Source organism: Haliotis rufescens, unplaced genomic scaffold (genome assembly GCF_023055435.1).
Source record: "Haliotis rufescens isolate VD_foot unplaced genomic scaffold, xgHalRufe1.0.p SCAF_55, whole genome shotgun sequence".
Taxonomy (NCBI): domain Eukaryota; kingdom Metazoa; phylum Mollusca; class Gastropoda; order Lepetellida; family Haliotidae; genus Haliotis; species Haliotis rufescens.
In genome coordinates, this window is record NW_025964279.1 from 2,715,049 (window position 1) to 2,738,007 (window position 22,959).

A 22,959-nucleotide genomic window follows, 5' to 3' on the forward strand; every position below is an offset into this window, starting at 1 on the left:
TTTTGTCAGGGACTACAACGATCTTAGCTACTTAAGATTGGTCCGGACCAATTGTAAGTTTCGATTGTAGCTTACAATGATCTTAGCCTACAATCGCTTTGTGCAAGTGGATGGCGATTGTAGCCGAAGCCTAAGATCGCGATCTTAAGGATTTACAATAATTGTAGCGCTAAGATCGCTTAAGTTGTGCAAGTGGACCCTGGTATTTTCATTTCTTGCTAAATACTTTGAAAGTGTACGTGTGAAATCAACACACACACTCATTCCACGTGACCAGTCTCAGATTATTGCACTTGTACAGCGACGTGCATGCATGGCTGCTTGTACCAGTCCGGACGAATGCCGAGTTTATAGTGCTAGCCAACTGAAATACCATGTCGCAGTTCAACATGTATACCCCACTCGGACACAGTATACAGACTACGAGCCGACCAGTCCTTGTTTTAGCCCCAAATGCCGAGCGCCAGACAGGGTAACAATACCACGATTAACAGCTTACCGTATTCGACGTAATAAGCGCCTCGCTCTAATAAGCGCCCACGGCGATATTTGCTGATATATTGGCTAGTGAACAATCCCAATTAGCACCCCTTCCGATTGATCAATGTACAGAAGACTTATTTATTCGCGTATAATACGCACTCGTGTGCTATATGCACCCTTAATTATTGGGAATTAAATTCTGGAAAAATATATCTATCGTACATAAACATTTCAGGATGTCAGCATAAACCACGAAATTTATCTTTCAACTCTGTTTTTTTCACCTAAATAATATTCTAATAAGAGCCCCCTATTTCTAATTTTGAGAGCGCCCTGGGCGCTCATTACGTCGAATACGGTATATTACACGCGGCGAACATACCAGACTGGAATCAACGATGTCTTCCCCGATATCCTATGACTGTTTTCTATTGTCTCGTTTATTTCTTCTTAAAACAGGGACGCTATATGTACGTCTTGTGTAGTTATTCAACAGTCTGTTCTGTTTTAGTTTTATTTAAACCCTTATATGTATCACAGTTGTTTGGGGGCGGTCGGGTAGCCTAGTGGTTAAAGCGTTCGCTCGTCACGCAGAAGACCCGGGTTCGATTCCCGACATGGGTACAATGTGTGAAGCCCATTTCTGGTGACCCCAGCCGTGATATTGCTGGAATATTGCTAAAAGCAGCGTAAAACCAAACTCACTCACTCACTCACAGTTGTTTGAAAGCTTACCGCAATAATCAGAGAGTAACATATCGGTTCATTACATACAGATTGCGGCTTGGCCCCATTCCGGCATAATAAGCTGTGCTGTGGAAAGACCGTGTTTGTCGAATTCAGTAAGGGAGGTAATAACATGTCCAAAACATGGTGTAAGTTGTAAAACACGGAATCAATTTAATTTAACGAACTGAGGCTTGATTTGCCGCCGTGTTGATTCTCGTATCAACCTTTTCTTGTTCCCAGCTGAAATGAATGGTGAGATGTACTGTGGCTAGGCTTCGTCTCTAGGTATAGTGATTCCTTGCGCTGCGCAATGCGAGAACCAGCTTTAAAACGCGTCACTTCCTACCAACACAGTAAACAGCTGCAAGCAGGCGGACAGGTGGTCACAGGTAAACATTCCAGGTAAGAGTTTTATCACAGTTAAAGGTGAGAAATACGCTGACAGTAGCATCAGGCTATCAAATTGCAATCAAAGCACGATGGTGTCGAGGAAATCATTAATTATAGGAAACGTGAGTTAATATGAAGAAAGAAACGCACCAATCGATAGCAGCCAAATTAAGCGCAACAGGGAAGGCTAGGATTTCTGTACAACATAGTCGACGCTAAATGTGCGGCATTCTATGTATGGATACTGGATTATTCGTCATGTGGAATAAGATCGCTCTGTACATCACCCACAGAATGTCGCATTTGCACCCATAGGGTCCACTGTAATATCTCCCAAGCGGCAAGGGTCCAATTTGACGTCCCTTACTAAACAAAACAGATATTTGAGTCTCAACTCAAGCGTGTTCTTAACATAAAACACACACACACACACACACACGCACGCACGCACGCATGCACGCACACACACACACACACATATCTGTTAGGTTTTAGAAGAAATATTTCAACTGAAAAAATATATTAGTAGCAATTATGAACCAGAAAATATTAATTTGAAGGAAATTGTGGCTCATTTGCGTACTGTGTTCTTAAATTAGCCTCCTGACACATCTGTTGATTAACGCCACACTCAGCAATATTCCAGCTTTTTGATGGCAGTCTGTAATTAACTGAATCTGGACCAGACAACACAGGATATTGTGAACAATAATCAACCCTATTGACCAAGTCACCAAGTCTGACCGCCAGATCCACTTGGTCGCCGCTTATGACCAGCATAGGTTGCCTCGGACCTATTCTAACCCAGAATCCACAATCATACTGTAGTATGAGTAAGCGAAAAAAAGTAAACAATTATAATAATTTTTTAATTTGAAGTGACATACATCTTTTCCATTGGATGAGGGGTCAGTCACATGACGGCGAGATTGACGTTAATAGGTTTTTCACAAGACCATGTTCTTGAAATGATGTAAACACTGACGTACTACTTCCACATTCCTGGGGAAACCCCTTGGAATTCCCTAGCACGAATACATACAGAAGCGTTCTTTCTGATCATTCAGACCCTTTAATCTTAAACTCAGCATTTCAGCATATGTTGAACAACGTCAGAGAGTTTGACTGCATGATTGTTTACAAAAAGCTTCGCTACGACTGAACTCGGAGTGGACAAAACGAAGAAATGCACATCCAAACTATCGAGTATCGACTTGATCCGTGTCTAGGCTGACCGTGACAGTCTACATGAATTTTTTGAATTTATCTTGGTGTCTAATTGACACATCTTTAATCACCTTTCAATGATCGCCTAGTTGATCAATGATGACTTAAACATGTAACCCCCACAGGTTCATTAACAACTTTAGAGATCTCTCCTGTCCTGTCGGCCATTTTCATGTCTTGTACTTGATGTAAATGCATTACGACACTCTGTCATTGTGACTGGTTTTCTGAGGTAGTTCTTAACAGACATTTATTATCTTACGAGGAAATAATTTGAATACATTTGTTGTAAAGAAACTACAGACGTTGTTCCTGTAGAGCATGTTGAGCATACATACGTTCATGCCACGTCTCGTTTTCAGGAACTATTTCATTCCGCGATACAGCTGCTTGTTGTATAACTGTCTGTGTAAACATGAAGTCACACGTACTAAATATTGCGTACAGATCTAGATCCTTTGAGGTACAAAATAGTGCAAAAAATTATAAGAAGTGACTTTCGCAAGCTCTGACGTTCAAACAGTTTGGCCCTCACTCTATGAAAGTTCATTCTCCAGTGAACTCACACAAAGTAAGAGATTATCTGTCTTGGGCAGCTATGGATATCAATGCATAAACCTGTGCAACCTGAGAGGGTCCCAACCCCTGACCTCGGCATCCGGCATACCATTCAATTTGTCTTGGCATCCAAATTTAAGAGTGAGTAAGTAAAAATGCTTTTACGCCACTTTCAGCAATATCACGGCAGGGGACACCAGAAATGGGCTTCACACATTGTTCCCATGTGGGGAACCAATTTAGGGCTGAAAATTGTAATAGTCTTGTTTCTCGGGCATCACCTGCATCATCATAAAGTCTACCGCGTTTTGTTTTTATTTCCATTTTTAAAAAAGATAAAAAAATCCAAATCCTTAAAAACTATGTGATCCAATATAGCACACAGTTACTTCCCTTTACATGCGTACTGCTTTACTGCACGTCTCGTGTTATGGTCATGGCAGCAAAAGGAGTTTGTATGCTTGTTTATGTAGGGAGGCCCTTTCCAAGGCTGATGGTACACAACTGTTTATTTGGTTACATTCTAGTTTGAACAAGCAAAAAAAAACCCCCCAAAACTGCCTGCCCTTACTATATTTTCAAAAGTACTATATTTTTTTTAAGCCCAACAACTCTCGGTAAACACAGCTGGTACAAATAAATTACACTGGGATTTTCTTACAGACCATTATTTGTTGCACTATGCAAGAATAAAAAGATCCCGGTTCGCCCCGATTATGTTTCTAGGTTTGTCAGCACTGTGCTCGTGGGTTTCACCGAAGTGGTAAACGTCCGAGACCTGCATCACTTCGGGCTTTCCTCCCACATTAAGTTGACAAGCCATGATATAACTGGAATACTGTTAAAAGCGGCGTTAAAAAAACCAAACTCACTCACTCACTCACTCACTCACACACTCAGTCATTGTTTTGTGTTATCAATATGGAACCAATCTACTTTCAGAACAGCTACAATATACTTATACATAAGGAGGCAAAAGTCATAATCAGGATATCCAATAACAAATACTGTATTTCTATATATTTCTATTTGTTGGAGTGCTTCATCAATTAATGGCTTTGAAAAATAAAACAACAACAAAAATACACACTATTAAATTAAATTTTACATGATTAACTTTCTAAATAAGAAGGGGCGGTCGGGTAGCCTAGTGGTTAAAGTGTTCGCTCGTCACGCCGAAGACCCGGGTTCGATTCCGGACATGGGTACAATGTGTGAAGCCCATTTGTGGTGTCCCCCGCCGTGATATTGCTGGAATATTGCCAAACGCAGCGTAAAACCATACTCAATCAATCCAAATAATAAAGTTATAAAATCCATTGTAAACGGAACAGACTCTTGTTGGAAACGACGAGGCATCAGCCTCATTGTATCTACAAAACAATGCCTAATATTGCAAGCTTTAGGTCCCAGCAACCTACAGTAATGATAATATGAGGAATTATCCTATTGTTTTCCAGATGTAAAATATTGGTTCTAGAAGGCTGTTTCTTTCGGTGATAAAAACATTTGGGTCACGTTACCTGAAACCAAAGTATTTTCCTTGGCCTAAAATGATATTTGTCCTTCGGTTTAAGTCTTTAGGATTAACAATGAGTGTAAACCCAAACGTGAAGATTGTGGACATTGCTAGCTGTGCTGATCTTCTTGTGTTTGTTTTCACTGGTCGATCTTCGACTTGGTTGGAATGGAATGTGTTTCTGCTAAGTGTGCCACATGGCAACCGAAAAAACATATTAAGTGTACACCTTGCAATTTGTGCACAAGGAGAATATTTTTATCCATCTTCATATTTAGTGAATTCAATGACCTGAATAATAAACGGGTCAACATTGCTGTCTTCACCAACCCCACATTTTGCAAAATCATCATTTTGTTCAGTGAGTACAGCTGGACCAGCTAGGAGATGAGCCAGGAACACTTGTCATCAATTCAACAATAAGCAGCTCATAATAAATCAAAGTTGCTTCTTCTGGTGTCCTGTGATTTTGTGTTAGAATTTGGATTTAGCAACCAATGCTTTTCATAAGAGGCAACTAACGGGATCGGGTTGATGCGTGTCATATGCCAATTGTGTACATCAATACTCATGATGTCAATCACTCGATGAACAAACAAACAAACAAAGAAATGTTATTTGTTTATTATTTATGATCAAACCAAGTTTCCAAGTTTGCGTAGATTGATTTTGCCTGATGACTGTCAATCACTGGATTGACAGGTAAACAAACAAACAAATGTTATTTCTTTATTGTTCATTAGAGGGGCGGTCGGGTAGCCTAGTGGTTAAAGCGTTCGCTCGTCACGCCGAAGACCCGGGTTCGATTTCTGGTGTCCCCCGCCGTGATATTGCGGCAATATTGCTAAAAGCGGTGTAAAACCATACTCAGTCAGTCAGTATTGTTCATTACCAAACCAAGTTTCCAAGTTTGGGTAGATTGACATTCATGATGTCAATCACTGGATTGACAGTTAAACAAACAAATGTTGTTCTTGTTTATTATTTATTATCAAACCAAGTAACTTGAGATTCTCTTTTGATCATCTAGCAAGAAGCAGAGCTGCAAGACACAGAAACCAGCTAGCGCAACATCAACGTCAACATCAACATCAACATCAACATCAACCATGAAGAAGCGGGCACCAATTGCGAAGAAGAAGAAAGTGGCGAAACAGGATATATCCTCGTCGATTTTGATGGACGAGTCATTGATGGAGAAGGCCAAAGTTAATATAGATGAACTGCAGGTACCGCCACGTTCTAACACACTAGGGATTGAGTGAGTTGGTTCAGCGCCTCGTTTTAGTTATATCGGGTGTGTCAACTTGATGTAGGTGGAAACAACGAAGTGATGATGGCATAACATTTACCACTTTAATGAAACCCACGACCTTGCAATCCTAGAAACATGATCAGGGGTATCTTGGATTCAAACCCATGATGATAAGCTCCTGGCACGTCAAGGGGACAGAACTCTGCAGAATAGGCAGCCTGTGACCCCACATACTAATATCGCACCCTAGATATAAAGAAAATTGCTCTTGCAGGCAGGGGGCACATTTGGCCATGATGTTAAAATAGCTGCAATTTTACTGTGCAGTGTTACCCCCCTTTGCTCTTCCTGGATATGCTGATGCTTGGTTATAAATACAGTCTCATCCTGAGAATGATGCTTGGTGAGTAATAAGTTTAATAACCTTGTGTCTTAGTGGCTTTCTAAGGTGCTGCAATTCGCTGTGCAGAGTTGCATCCCTTAGGCTCACCAGTAACCTCTGATCATGGGCTTGAATACCTGTTCGACTCGATTATGTTTCTTGGCTTGTCAGCTCCACACCCGTGCTCTTGGGTTTTATCAAAGTGGTAAATGTGTGAAGCCTGCATGATAGTCCCTACTCACTCACTCAGTCTGGTTGTAAACATGACTGAACAGTTCGCTGACTATGCTCTGGCACAATACAAACTGTCCAACACTTGCATGGATTTATCGATTGACCCATCTTCCTGAGGCAAGGGAGTTAACTGACTATGAAAGTCCAGTTTCCACCCTTGCAGAACTAGAATTATGGAGTTATATTTTGGCTGGACTAGTGAGTCTATGCATTGTCCAATAAAAATGCATAACAAAATCCTTCCTGGTTTGCAAACTGCTGTGCAGATTTTGGTCAATTGCAGGACTTGGAAAGCATGTGTACTGCCAACTAGATGACAACAGATATTTTCCAAATCTTTTCTTGTTTTTAATCCAGATTTGGTGCATTTTATCACAATATAGATTTTGATTATCAATCAGATCTTCTTGACCCGGCACAGCCATTTAGTTCAAAGCAAATGCAAGTGATATCTGAGGTAGAATCTGATTAGTCAATAGGAGGGACTTAGAAGGGACATAACTGGTAATTTCCACTGGTGGCGCTTTGGTCGAGACCAGAAATTCCAGCCTAGTTCGGCAAGGGTAGAAACTACTTTTACAGTCAGTTAACTCCCTTGCCTCAGGAAGATGAGATGGACCACATATTGCAAGGAGTAAAACATGGTGTAGAAGCAGCAGGAATATCCTCACGTTCTTGTATGTCGATGTCAGCTTTCTTTAATATTTGATATTTTTACGTGTCCTACTTTTACTAAGGGCCAGGCCATTTGATATTCTGAGGGTTAGGTGAATATTCTGATGGGGTAGGGATACTCTGTTTGGGTGGGGATACTCTGATAGGGTGGGTATATTCTCAGGTTGGGGGTATATTCTGAAGGGGTGGGAATATTTTGGAGAAGGGTGGGGATATTCTGATGAGGTGGGGGATATTCAGAGGGGTTGGGATACTGTGAGGGGTGGAGTTTAGTCTGAGGTGTTAAGGCTATTCTGGAGGGGTGGGGATATTCTGACAGGAAGGGATATTCTGAGGGAAGTGGGAATATTCTGAGGGGGTAGGGATATTCTGAATGGATGGGGATATTCTGAGGGGGTGGGGATATTCTGAGGGGAGTGGGGATATTCTGAGGGGGTGGGGATATTCTGAGGGGAGTGGGAATATTCTGAGGGGGTAGGGATATTCTGAATGGATGGGGATATTCTGAGGGGGTGGGGATATTCTGAGGGAAGTGGGAATATTCTGAGGGGGTGGGGATATCCTGAGGGGAGTGGGAATATTCTGAAGGGGTGGGGATATTCTGAATTGATGGGGATATTCTGAGGGGAGTTGGAATATTTTGAGGGGATGGGGATATCCTGAATGAATGGGGATATTATGAAGGGGTGGGGATATTCTGAGGGGAGCGGGAATATTCCGAGGGGGCGGGGGTATTCTGAATAAATGGGGATATTCTAAGGGGAAGGGATATTCTAAGGGGTGGGGATATTATGAGGGGGTGGGGATATTCTGGAGGGTTTGGGATATTCTGAGGGGAGGGGGAAAATTCTGAATGGGTGGGTATATTGAGGAATTGAGGATATTTTGTGGGGGTGGGGATATTCTTATGGGGTGGGGATATTATTCTGGGGTGTAGGGATATTCTGAAGGGTAGGTGATATTCTGAGGTATTGAGGATATTCTGAAGGGGTAGGGATATTCTGGAGGGGTGGGGATATTCATAGGTGTTGATATTCTGAGGGGTAGGTTTATTCTGAAGGGGTATGGATATTAGGAGGGGTAGGGATATTCTGACGGGTTGGGGAATTTTCTGAGGGGTTGGAGTTTGGGAAATATCAGCCAAAAACACAAAAATCACTTTGACCCAATTTAGTTTCAGTAGCTTGCGTACAAATATGTATGGGAAAAAGGACAAAAGTATGGAATAAAAGTCAAATATTATGCATACGGTATTAAATGTTACTAATAAAGGTCAAATACAAAACAAACAGACGCTGATTAAAATATACAGTTGAAATACGGTCAAAAGTATGCAATATTAAGAGTCAAATGTAAAGAAAAAGGTCATTTGAAAATCTGCTGGTTTGATCAACTGGTTAGATCAACTGTTTATATCAGCTGCTTTGATCAACCGCTTTAATCAACTAGCGTTATCAGCTGGTGTAATCAACTGGTCTCATCTGCTGGTTTGATCAACTGGTTAGATCAACTGTTTATATCAGCTGGTTTGATCAACTGTTTATATCAGCTGGTTTGATCAACTGTTTATATCAGCTGGTTTCATCTGCTGGTTTGATCAACTGGTTAGATCAACTGGTTAGATCAACTGTTTATATCAGCTGGTTTGATCAACTGTTTATATCAGCTGGTTTGATCAACTGTTTATATCAGCTGGTTTCATCTGCTGGTTTGATCAACTGGTTAGATCAACTGTTTATATCAGCTGGTTTGATCAACTGTTTATATCAGCTGGTTTCATCTGCTGGTTTGATCAACTGGTTAGATCAACTGTTTATATCAGCTGGTTTGATCAACTGCTTTAATCAACTAGTGTTATCAGCTGGTGTAATCAACTGGTCTCATCTGCTGGTTTGATCAACTGGTTAGATCAATTGTTTATATCAGCTGGTTTGATCAATTGCTTTAATCAACTAGTGTTATCAGCTGGTGTAATCAACTGGTCTCATCTGCTGGTTTGATCAACTGGTTAGATCAACTGTTTATATCAGCTGGTTTGATCAACTATTTATATCAGCTGGTTTCATCTGCTGGTTTGATCAACTGGTTAGATCAACTGTTTATATCAGCTGGTTTGATCAACTGTTTAAATCAACTGGTTTGATCAACGGTTTATATCAGCTGGTTTCATCTGCTGGTTTGATCAACTGGTTAGATCAATTGTTTATATCAGCTGGTTTGATCAACTGTTTAAATCAGCTGGTTTGATCAACGGTTTATATCAGCTGGTTTCATCTGCTGGTTTGATCAACTGGTTAGATCAACTGTTTATATCAGCTGGTTTGATCAACTGTTTATATCAGCTGGTTTCACCTGCTGGTTAGATCAACTGGTTAGATCAACCTGAAGAAGACTAGCATTCAGGTGTGTACTTCAATAATTATCTTTTTCAATTTGTTTTTTCAAGGATGACTATTTGACCAACGTCAGTGAACATACATATGGCGCCCCAAGGCTTGAGGTAAGTTGTCTTCATATCTGTTTATTCCTTGTTTGGTGGTTGGGTTTGGTAGTAGGGTTTGGTAGTGGGGCTTGGTAATAGGGTTTGGTAGTGGGGTTTGGTAATAGGTTTTGAAGAAGGGTTTGGTGGTAGGGTTTGGTATCGTGGTTTGGTAATAGGGTTTGATAGTAGTGTTTGAAGAAGGGTTTGGTGGTGGCCCAGATAGCACATTTGGCCTATGTTGGGCCAATGTTATCACTTTCGTTAGGCCAACGTTGGCTGGGCCAGCGTTGGGCCAACGTTTCCTTGCCAACGTTGTAGCAACGTTCACCCAACATTAATCATGTTAATTACTGTAATCTTTAGCCAACGTTAGGACAATGATCTTTAGCCAATGTTGTTTTTTCAGAAAATATCAAAATCAACCTTTGCACTGCACCTCTCCTATTAGGATAGAAAGTGTTCCTTAAATTTGGACAGAATCCATGTGGTAGTCCTCAAGTTATAGGTAGCACAATTGTTGAATTAAAAATACATTCTGAGTTCAAAACACGTAAAAAATCATGTTGTTTCATAAAATACACATATTAAAATCAAACTTTGCACTTCATCTCTCCAATCAGTATAAAAAGTGTTCCTTACATTTGGACAGAATCAATGTGGTAGTTCTCAAGTTATAGGTAGCACAATTGTAGCAAAAAGTATTTAAAAAAACCCCCCAATATAGGTAATTATGAATGCAGGCATCATGTCCATAAATATTAGCACTACTTAATGCGTCCTACAACATCAAACATATGTAATGGTTTCTGGTTTGATGCTGATCAACAGGCTTGATCAATTGGCTTAATCAAATGTTTTAATCAACTGGTTTAATCAACCGGTTTAATCAACCGGTGTAATCTGCTGGTGTTATTAACCGGTTTAATCAACTGGTTAGATGAACTGATTTGATCAACCTGAAGGAGACAAGCAATCAGGTTTGAACTTTAATAATTTTTTAATAATTTGTTTTTTCAAGGACGACTATTTGTCTAATATCAGTGAACAAACATATAGCGCCCCAAAGTTGGAGGTAAGTCTTCTTCATATCAGTATGTTCCTAGTTTGATAGTTGGGCCTGGTAGTGGGGCCTGGTATTGGGGCGTGGTAGTGGGGCCTGGTAGTGGGGCCTGGTAGTGGGGTTTGGTAGTGGGGCCTGGTAGTGGGGCCTGATAGTGGGGCCTGGTAGTGGGGCCTGGTAGTGGGGTTTGGTAGTGGGGCCTGGTAGTGGGGCCTGATAGTGGGGCCTGGTAGTGGGGCCTGGTAGTGGGGTTTGGTAGTGGGGCCTGGTAGTGGGGCCTGGTAGTGGGGCCTGGTAGTGGGGTTTTGGTAGTGGGGCCTGATCGTGGGGCCTGGTAGTGGGGCCTGGTAGTGGGGTTTGGTAGTCGGGGCTGGTAGTCGGGCCTAGTAGTGGGGCCTGGTGGTGGGGCCTGGTGGTGGGGCCTGGTAGTGGGGTTTGGTAGTCGGGCCTGGGAGTCGGGCCTGGTAGTCAGGTTTGTTAGTCGGGCCTGGTAGTGGGGCCTGGTGGTGGGGCCTGGTAGTGGGGCCTGGTAGTGGCGCCTGGTAGTGGGGCCTGGAAGTGGGGCCTGATAGTGGGGCCTGGTATTGGGGCATGGTAGTTGGGCCTGGTAGTTGGGCCTGGTAGTGGGTCCTGGTGGTGGGGCCTGGTGGTGGAGTTTGGTAGTGGGGCCTGGTAGTGGGGTTTGGTAGTCGGGCCTGGTAGTGGGGTTTGGTAGTCGGGCCTGGTGGTGGGGCCTGGTGGTGGGGCCTGGTGGTGGGGCCTGGTAGTGGGGTTTGGTAGTGGGGCCTGGTGGTGGGGCGTGGTAGTGGGGCCTGGTGGTGGGGCCTGGTGGTGGAGTTTGGTAGTGGGGTTTGGTAGTGGGGTTTGGTAGTGGGGCCTGGTAGTGGGGCGTGGTAGTGGGGCCTGGTGGTGGGGCCTGGTATTGGGGCGTGGTAGTGGGGCCTGGTGGTGGGGCCTGGTAGTGGGGCCTGGTGGTGGGGCCTGGTAGTGGGGCCTGGTACTCTGACTGGAAAGCGGAAGGATTGGGGTTCAATCCCCGGCTGCATCATACTAAAAGACGTTAAAAGATGGTACTTGTTGTAACCCTGCCTGGTGCTCGGCATTAAGGGGCTAAAACAAGGACTGGTCGGCTCTGAGTTTGAATACTAGCTGTGTCTGAGTGGGGTATTCATGTTAAACTGTTGCATGGTGTCTCAGTGGGCTAGCACTATAAATTGGCATCTGTTCGGACAAGTAAAAGCAGCCACACACGTGCATGCATGTCACTATACAAGTGCAATAATATTGGACTCGACGTTAAATCCCATTTCACCTCACGCCTCCACCTCAAAGCTTTAAGTCCTGATCATAAAGGCAGGTAGATGTGATGCAAGTCATGTTGTAGAAGACCTTGAATCACCCTACTGTCATTCTTATAAAGGCACGCCCACCTTTCCAGAAGCTGTCACATCACAAAATGAACAAGTCTGTTTTGCTCTTGTGGCCAAATTTGTTGCAACCTTCTCAAAGTACCAAAATATTTATCAACTTTCTTTTTTAGAAAACATTTCATGTCACAAAGTAATTTTTTTTAATTTTGAAGGAAATTAGTTCTTCTTTTAATTCCAATTCCTTTAATTTGAAATCTCTCCCTTCTCTTTCTCGTCCAAGTCTGTTGTGTTGATTGATACACAAGCAGGGTAGGTAACTCTAATTCACTTGCTGCCAAGGCAACAACCAAAGCTTTGACCACCTCAGTCATTTTATGCCATTTACCAAAATCTACTGCCACATGACAATATTGACACAATTTTGCAATTACCCAGTTTGGTAACACTGACTGCCATTACCTTTGTGCCTTGTTAGCCGATGGAACATGAGTGATTTCACACAAAAACTGCACAAACTATCACAATATGTATTGACACGGGAAGTAGATGTATCGTGATACCTCTTCTCTACAGAGTGCTCAGTGCTCAGAAAATTATGATAATTAGTTATGGCTCTCTGATAATTTCTAATCCAGATAGTTCTTTACCTTGGGGGGCACGGGTGGCACAGTCGTCTAGGGCGCCGCGATTTGCTGTGCAGAGTTGCGCCCCTTGGGCACTCCATCCTCTACTAGCAAGAGAGCCGGCGGGTGAAACAAAAAAAATAAAAATTGTTTTTCACTAATTGTGTAATTTATTTTTTGAAATTTAAAAGTTTAAAAGACTTGACAAAAGTCTTTCAATTAATATATGATATAGATCTAGTAGCTTGGCTTTGGAAACAAATCTTTCATAAATGTAGCAAACCACAATGAGTGACCAATGGTAGGTGTATTATTTTATCCCATCAGGGCAAAAAATTTCCACATCGGGGAAAATTGAGATTAGAAAACTTTTTATTGTTTCACGTCAGAATAAAAATTCAGGGCAGGGGGAAGATGGGAAACACAGAAAAGAGTATGGACAGCATTTTTATTTGTAGATCCAATGCGGATATATCCGGGACTAAATGTTTGTCTGGAGTCATATTTGTTGTACAGTTTAACTGGTTCTCTTCATCTGAGATGAAATTTAAATTTTAAGTTTGTCTGAATAGGTTCTCCATATTTATAAATTTTAGAGAATAATATGTATGTGAAATTACTTTGGTTTGGCCACATAGTTGTGTGTTTGTTGTTTCTCATAACCGACATTGAAAACAATCATCTTGACTGAAAACTTTACAATTTTTCAGTTACTGCTAAATTTGGCTCCTGTTTCGCATTTTTAGAGTTATTCCTGGGGCCTGTCCTGATGACCAGCAATATATTGTTTGTAATTTTCCAGAACGGTGGTAATGTTATACTTCTGCATAAATATAATCCAATTGAATATTCATGCATATTTATTTGTAATAATATATTTGTATGACTCATGCTTATTAAATGACAATAACATGAGTATGATGACATTTTAATTTTCAGTCCTCATCTCTACCAGCAGCAAGAGCTCCAAAACAAGTAAGGGTATTTCCGGCTGCATTTGTCAGACTGTTAACAACTTGATGTAAAACATGGCAACACTCACTAAAGATGCACATCTCCACTTAATCTGCATATATGCTTGAAATACGCAAAATATATCACCATTCACCAATTAATTTTGTGTTGCTTGCCCTCAAATATGCAGAAAAAAACATGGCAGCTTCGAGTGACAACACTCATTGTTGTATACTCACCAAACACAATCAAGTTGCACCAAACAAAACCAGGTTGCACCAAACATAACCAGGTTGCATCAAACAAAACCAGGTTGCACCAAACATAACCAATTTGCACAAAACCAAACCAAGTTGCACCAAATAAAACCAGGTTGCATCAAACAAAACCAAGTTGCACCAAACAAAACAAGAATGCTCCAAACAAAACCAGGTTGCACCAAACAAAACTAGGTTGCACCAAAGAAAACCAGGTTGCACCAAACAAAACCAAGTTGCCCAAAACAAAACAAGGTTGCCCCAAACAAAACCAGGTTGCACAAAACGAAACCAAGTTGCACCAAACACAACCAAGTTGCACCAATCAAAACCAGGTTGCCCCAAACAAAACCAGGTTGCATCAAACAAAACCAGGTTGCATCAAACAAAACTAAGTTGCACCAAACAAAACCAAGTTGCACCAAACAAAACCAGGTTGCCCCAAACAAAACCAGGTTGCATCAAACAAAACTAGGTTGCACCAAACAAAACCAGGTTGCACCAAACAAAACCAAGTTGCACCAAACAAAACCAGGTTGCCCCAAACAAAACCAGGTTGCATCAAACAAAACTAGGTTGCACCAAACAAAACCAGGTTGCACCAAACAAAACCAAGTTGCACCAAACAAAACCAGGTTGCACCAAACAAAACCAGGTTGCATGAAACAAAACCAGGTTGCACCAGATAAAACCAGGTTGCACCAATCAAAACCAGGTTGCCCCCCAAAAAACCAGGTTGCATCAAACAAAACTAGGTTGCACCAAACAAAACCAAGTTGCACCAAACACAACCAAGTTGCACCAATCAAAACCAGGTTGCCCCAAACAAAACCAGGTTGCATCAAACAAAACCAGGTTGCATCAAACAAAACTAGGTTGCACCAAACAAAACCAGGTTGCACCAAACAAAACCAAGTTGCACCAAACAAAACCAGGTTGCCCCAAACAAAACCAGGTTGCATCAAACAAAACCAGGTTGCACAAAACACAACGAAGTTGCACAAAACCAAACCAAGTTGCACCAAATAAAACCAGGTTGCATCAAACAAAACCAAGTTGCATCAAACAAAACCAAGTTGCACCAAACAAAACAAGGATGCTCCAAACAAAACCAGGTTGCATCAAACAAAACCAAGTTGCACCAGACAAAACAAGGATGCTCCAGACAAAATCAGGTTGCACCAAACAAAACTAGGTTGCCCCAAACAAAACCAAGTTGCACCAAACAAAACCAAGTTGCCCAAAACAAAACCAGGTTGCACCAAACAAAACCAGGTTGCACCAAACAAAACCAAGTTGCACCAAACACAACCAAGTTGCACCAAACAAAACCAGGTTGCATCAAACAAAACCAGGTTGCATCAAACAAAACTAGGTTGCACCAAACAAAACCAGGTTGCACCAAACAAAACAAAGTTGCACCAAACAAAACCAGGTTGCATCAAACAAAACCAGGTTGCACCAGATAAAACCAGGTTGCACCAAACAAAACCAGGTTGCCCCAAACAAAACCAGGTTGCACCAAACAAAACCAGGTTGCATCAAACAAAGCCAGGTTGCACCCTGGTCCGATAAGAATATCAAAGTTGAAACATAGGCTTGTCTGCTGCCCGTGTCACATACATTAATGATGCATTGCTGTAAAACGAAATAGGAACATGTGCCTAGTCAGATACTTTAAACATGCAGTAGATGCATGAAGGCCTCATATTAGGTTGCATTTTTCAATAATAGGTTGTTTTATACAGCCAAATCGAGCCCCGAGACAGGCATCACATATTCAGTCGAACATTGTCACCTGAAACAGCATTTTAAGCAGAAATATTTGTAAAATTGGTTGTTGTTGGTGTAATAGACTGGATGAAAGGGAGAGAAAATAAAGGAATACCCAGTTTCGCCGTTTGCAAAGATACGTTCATTGACATAAGTTTGTATGCTTGGATGTTGCAAGAATAGTTTTCAAAGATATGTTTATTGACATAAGTTTATATGCTTGGATGTTGCAACAACGGTTTGCAAAGATATGTTTATGCACACAAGGACTGGTAGGCTCGGAGTCTGAGTGAGTTATTCATGTTAACCTGTGGCATGGTATCTCAGTGGGCAAGCACTATAAAACCAGCATTAGCCTGGACTTGTCACACATAACAAGCAGCCACACACACACAGGTGTGTTCATGTTGCTATATATAAGTGTAATAATCTTGAACGCGACATTAAACCCCATATCACCTAACTCTCAGGTACTGGCCTTCAGGTATACAAATGACTGCAAGTTGGAAATTGAATAATCCTTACTGATCTAGGAATTGAGAATTGAATAATCCTTACTGACCTAGGAATTGAGAATTGAATAGTCCTTACTGACCTAGGAATTGAGAATTGAATAGTCCTTACTGACCTAGGAATTGAGAATTGAATAGTCCTTACTGACCTAGGAATTGAGAATTGAATAGTCCTTACTGACTTAGGAATTGAGAATTGAATAGTCCTTTCTGACCTATTAATTGAGAATTGATTAATCCTCACTGAATTTGTTTTCAGGTACTTGCACCAAAACTAAGACAGAACACGGTGGGAGGCCTGACTACAGGGTACTTGTGGACACCTGTTGTCCGTTATTTGATGATGATAGTGATGTTGGTTAAATACACACTCACTCACTCACTCACTCAGTAAATCAAGTCATCTGCTGACTTGAAATGATCTACCTTTAATAACAGATGTTTGGAGTGAGTAAGTGAGTGAGTGTGTTTTGTTTGGAGTGAGTGTGTTTTGTTTGGAGTGAGTGTTTGGAGTGCGTGTGTTTGGAGTGAGTGTTAGGAGTGCTTGTGTTTGGAGTGAGTGTTTGGAGTGCGTGTGTTTGGAGTGAGTAAGTGAGTAAGTGAGTGAGGTGTTTTGTTTGGAGTGAGTGTTTTTTGTTTGGAGTGAGTGTGTTTTGTTTGGAGTGAGTGTGTTTTGTTTGGAGTGGGTGAGCGTGTTTGTAGTGAGTGAGTGAGGTGTTTTGTTTGGAGTGAGTGTGTTTTGTTTGGAGTGAGTGAGCATGTTTGGAGTGAATGAGTGAGGTGTTTTGTTTGGAGTGAGTGAGCGTGTTTGGAGTGAGTGAGTGAGTGTGTTTTGTTTGGAGTGAGTGCATTTAGAGTGAGTGAGAGTGTTTGGAGTGAGAGTGTTTGGTGTGAGTGAGTGAGGTGTTTTGTTTGGAGTGAGTGTGTTTAGAGTGAGTGAGTGTGTTTGGAGTGAGTGCATTTAGAGTGAGTGAGAGTGTTTGGAGTGAGTGTGTTTAGAGTGAGTGAGTGTGTTTGGAGTGAGTGCATTTAGAATGAGTGTGTTTGGAGTGAGTGAGAAGTAACTATTCTGACCAATTCATACTTACGAGTGTCTTTATTTTCTAGTTTCAAGACCATCAAGGCATCAGACTTCGCTACCATTTCTGTAAGTCAGCAGCATTGCTCAGTGTTTTGTGAGGATATTTGTAAGTCATGTGATTCTCTTTCATTACCCAAACAATGAACCTGATCGCAATCGTTGGCACCTGGGTTAGAAAAGGACACTTTTAGTGAGGCACAGAGTACGACACATTTGAGAAAATGACGATTTGTTTGTTATCTACTCTGTGGTGATTTAAATTTAGAATATGGTCTCAGTAACCAATGCCTGTCGAAAAAAGCGATTGAATTGATTGAGTGGTCGGACTCGGTGACTTGGTTGACTGCATGTCATCATAGCCGACGGCATGGGATGGTGCTCATGATATTAACCACTGGATTGTCTGGTCCAGATTTACACAGCACTGTCATATAGCTGGAATATTGCTGAGTTCTTGTTGTAATAGGTGGGCACAGTGAGGATTGGGTGGACACAGTGTGGCACCAAGTTTTGTTCGTTTACTCACTCACTTTTCGAAAACTCAACTTTGATTTGTCATTTTGTATTATGTGGTTGTTTGTTGTTTAACGCCACACTCAGCAGTATTCCAGCTAAATGACGGCGGTCTGTAAATAATCGATTCTGGACCAGACAATCCAGGAATTGACATCATGAGCATTGATCCACGGAATTGAGATACGATGACATGCATCAACCAAGTCAGCGAGCCTGACCACCCAATCCCGTTAGTCGCCTCTTACGACAAGCATAGTCACTTTTTTCTGCAAGCATGGGTTCCTGAAGACCTTTTCTACCCATGATCTTCCTGGGTCTTGTATTATGTGGTCGATTGTTTTCATATAAGGGCTGAATAATCTTGTCAAAGGCATAAAATAAATCATCCTCACGTACTGTGTTATCGATCCCCGAAGAAGTATATCTCATTACGTGTCCCATAACAATCGCAGTACACTAAAATTAAGTCTTACCTTTGAGAACATTTATTTCTGTTTACAACTGTACAGTCAATGACCACATCTGTTCAATTTAATCATTATAATGTCTCACAGAGCAAGACAAGTCAATCGGAAGCCATCTTGTTACCATCACATGATTTCGAGCCCCAGTGTTACAGTCAAATTAAAAATAGATGCACAACATGATCGGTCACATGACATTACAGTCACATGACATTACATACAGCAGCTGATACGTCATCAGATCAAGTTTGATTAGAATGTGCATTCGTGAAAAAGTAAGGTTTGAGGTATGTTTTCATTATTTAATGAATATCTTACCTTGTGTAGCTTAATTCATCACATAACTTCAGCAACAAGTGGCGATAAATTAGCCAACAGTTTGGATATGCGCGATAAAGTCATTTAGTAGTTAGTTCTAAATGTAAATAACTTCAGCGACAAGTGGCGAACACTTTGCTATCTTCAGTGAGCTTTGAAGCATCTACCTTGATTATGTCATTCAGCTAATAGTTACTTCAGCGATAAGTGGCGAACGCTTTGCTATCTTCAGTGAGCTTTGAAGCGTCGAGGGGCTCGAAAAGAAGTGGTGCTCAAAAACATGTTAAGTGGGGATATATCTCTCCTCAAAAACCCAGATCCCTAACATCGTTTTTAAGTTCTTCATCTTGTAAATCCTGTCTGTCCTTCAGGAGGTGGCGGCAAGTATAAAAGTCCAATCAATCCTGGATGTCACTGGCATTCCAACTGTGACTGACGCCACCCTCTCCGTCCTCGTCAACACCATGTCGGCAGCTGCGTCAAAGAACATCGTGGGCGTCAGACTGACAGGCTGCCATCTAGTGACTAATAGAGGAATTGCCCTCATGTCAAGATCATTTGAAAATTTACAAGAGGTAAGATTTATGTCATAGCTTGAGAAAGAAACAGAATGCTGCAATTGATTGGCTGCTTTAGGTCATGTGCTTGATTTTGACCAATAGCCATCCTCATGTTAGATAACAGTAAAAGCGTCATTAGAAACCAATTTCTATCCAATAAAACGCATGTTACAGCTATGGAAATACTCCAAGTGAGGTGACTAATATTATTGATGTTCAGAGCTTCCTAATGATACCGAACATCGAACAAATCTTCACACGTGTTATTTCCACAAAGCTTAGAAAACGGAGGTATTTTCCGTTAAATTATTTGTAGCATTCTTATTAACATCATTTTTCGAATACTTTGACAATGGTAATAAAAAAGAAATAAGTTACTGGACTGCTCTGTAATGGAATCTTGAAATTGACGAAAATCTCCATAATTTTAGCCTCCTTGGTGCTTAATCTGGATGTCATGAATCTGTCAGCTTAATTTTTTTTAATCAAAAATGAACTCAATTAACTTATTATATCCATTATTGAAAAATGTGTTAAACACAACTTTTGTTTATATACAGTAGGGTTAGACCTATCAAATGGTGTATGACATGTAGTAGCAAAGATTTACAAGCTGATGATGTCCTTGACAAATGTAGGCTTCATCTATCACCACAGAGTCTCTGGGAACTCGGTGTGATAACAGTTAAAGCTTCTGGTTGACTGGTTGTGTTTTGTAATTTATATTGCAAGAGAAGTAGGCCTGGGATGAGTCCAAATTTACTACCCAGGTACCCTTCCCCCTATTACCCTACCCTACCCAGGTACCCACAGCAAGTCTCAAGAGTTGGGAACAAAATGTCTGATTGGTAATTCTTTCACTGCAGCCCTGGCTAAAAGTATTTAGATACATGTATCAAACAATCAGATCATGCGTTCACTGAAGTTGACTGAAGCTTTATCTTTACTCAAACATATACAAGTCAAAAGGAATGTGTGCATCGTAAGAAAGAAATGCGAACATTAGTGACTTGTAGTGTAACCACTGAGCTACAGTTTTTGTCATTAAACAATATATCACGTGACAAATCACGGGTCCGAGTAGTCCTGTGGGGACCCGGGTCCTACTCAGGACCCACCCGACTCGAGGACCCGAGTTACACGTCCCAGCCCTAAAGAGTTGGTCTCATTGCTTCAGCTAAAATGTTTGGGCCTTCAGTTTTTCCACTGGGCGTTCAGTTTTTGAAATGGCTCTTAAGGCTCTCAGTTGACTGTGCAGAATTTCCGACACTGTTTTAACTAATTTTGATGCCTGTCTTGTGTGCCAGATGGACATGACTGGTTGCCAGCGCGTGACAGAGGCAGTGTTCGGCCCCCTTATACACAACTGTAAGCATATATCCCGCTTGACGATAGCTGGAACCGGTATACGGGTAGTTCCCCCACGATACATCGGTTACATCAAGGAAACGGTGCAGGGCTGCCCTCTGGTGTCACCAACTGAAGCAACTCTTCAGGCCAAACTTGACGGGAAATCTAGCAAAGGTTTGTACAAGTTGTTGATCCTGTTATATACATAGAACAATGAACATGATGAAGATCGGTTCATGGTTTATTTCACGATAAAACATTGTTCTATCATGACGTCATTTCTGGAGATTCGAACATGCCAGCGCAACTTGATGACGTAAATTTGACGATTTGAGCTAGCTCTATAAATCGGCATCAGTCCGGACTAGTACAAGCAGCCACACAAACACACACACGTACATGCACGTCGCTATATAAGTGCAATAATCTTGGACGCGACGTTAAATCCTATTTCACCTCACCACCATTAACGCCACTGTTTCCACCTCAGACATTCCCCAGCGACGGAATGACTCGATGAAGGTTGTGATTGTCAGGCGGAATGGCATCACTACGAATCTGCTGCAGAGCCTACGGAAAGAATCGCAGAGCCGGCAGGCTATCACAGTCGACACCGCCTACAAGATCGGCTCAACGGCCTACCCGATCATTGAATGCCAGGAGGTAAAGTCAGTCTGTTTACGTATGGAAAAGATTTTGGCACTTGAAAATGTGCAGTGTCATGTCGAATGCGGTGTAAAAAAAGATATTCTTCATGTCAACAAAAAATGTTTTCTGGTGTGTTCACTCCATGGCCAAATGTTAAACCTATCTAAAGAGTCCATGCAAGATTTGGTCTCCTACAGACAATGCGACTAATGGGATCGGGTTGTCAGGCTCGCTGACTTGGTTGATTGATGTCATATCTCGATTGCATAGGTGAATGCTCACGATATCAATCACTGGATTTCCTGGTCAAGTTCATGAGAATCGTATGTGCACTAGTGCAAATGTCACTTCACGTGCATCAATGTTTTGTATACGTCATCTGGACAGTATTGTTAATGTCATTCAAATCTTACTGTGACATGAGGTCGGAATGACATCACACAAGAAAGGATGTCACACTTAAAGATTTGACAAGTTTTTGGTTACATCAAGAAAGAGAAATTATTACACTCGCATTTGTGTCATACTGATTTTATGAAACTCTTGTAAGAATTTATCTACCGTTATAGCCTGACTTTCGCTCGGGAAATACGAGAATTCTGACACTCGTTCGTAAAAACAGTATGACACACATGCTCATATGATAATCTCTTTTTCTTGATGTAAACAAAAAATGTCATGGAGTGATTTGTTATTATCGGGTGTGTTCTTTTTCCAAACATAAAACCTGCCTAAACTGTTGTGAGTACATGCAAGCGATGTTCCCTTTTTTGTTGCCATCAGTATATTTCTATTTGTTCAAAGATCGAGTATTTTTTCAATATGGGGTATTCGGTGTATTTATTCATGTGTATTTTACTATATTTAGTACTTCTTGAAATAGATAGTTCAGTAATTGTCCTTCACACATGTCCTATTGATGTCATTTCACGATGTGAAAAATATGATTAGTCAGCAAATTGCTAGCAGTTCCTGCCCACTGTAATTGTTCTCTTCACACATGTTCTTTTGATATCATTTCACGATGTGAAAAATATGATCTGTCAGCAAATTGCTAGCAGACCCTCCCTCTGTATGTGGCAACTTTAAAGTGGTTTTACTTCAGGGCTTTCTGGACCTGTACGTGACCCCCCGGACCGTGTATGTCATCACCACCAACGTGAGTGATGACAAGAAACTAGCGGATGAAGCTGCCAGCATTGCTGCCGTCATCTGTCAGGTCGCCTCCAGAGTTGGGGTAAGTGATGACAGTTGTCCGAGAAATGTTTGATTTTTACTTAAGTTGAAAAGCAAAGCGAGACACGACTTTCCCTGATGACGAGGAGCAGTAATATGAATTGAGTGTGGCATCACAATCTGTCACATGACAGTGGCGGTGGTGCTGTGAACAGTGGACTTGTGTCGGAAACAGACTTTTCTTTTTTCACCCAGGACCATCGCTAGGCTGTCTTCTTTGTCGTAAGGAAAGCAGTAAATGCATTAAGAAGTAATGCAGGATAAGAATACAAATGTAAAAAATGTTTAGATTTTACTGATTTT

General features: G+C 41.4%; 1 protein-coding gene across 1 annotated transcript in view; it reads left to right on the forward strand.

Moving 5' to 3' along the window:
- The first annotated feature begins 1,579 nt into the window (after positions 1 to 1,579).
- Positions 1,580 to 22,959, forward strand: part of LOC124116403 — a 91,944-nt gene continuing 70,564 nt past the window's right edge. The window contains exons 1-10 of the mRNA XM_048385193.1: positions 1,580 to 1,614; positions 5,937 to 6,135; positions 9,899 to 9,952; positions 13,927 to 13,962; positions 16,743 to 16,792; positions 17,591 to 17,630; positions 19,234 to 19,437; positions 20,730 to 20,946; positions 21,263 to 21,435; positions 22,526 to 22,657. Coding sequence (XP_048241150.1) covers positions 6,016 to 6,135; positions 9,899 to 9,952; positions 13,927 to 13,962; positions 16,743 to 16,792; positions 17,591 to 17,630; positions 19,234 to 19,437; positions 20,730 to 20,946; positions 21,263 to 21,435; positions 22,526 to 22,657 — 1,026 coding nt within the window. The 5' untranslated portion in view covers positions 1,580 to 1,614; positions 5,937 to 6,015. The remainder of the gene's footprint in view (positions 1,615 to 5,936; positions 6,136 to 9,898; positions 9,953 to 13,926; positions 13,963 to 16,742; positions 16,793 to 17,590; positions 17,631 to 19,233; positions 19,438 to 20,729; positions 20,947 to 21,262; positions 21,436 to 22,525; positions 22,658 to 22,959) is intronic.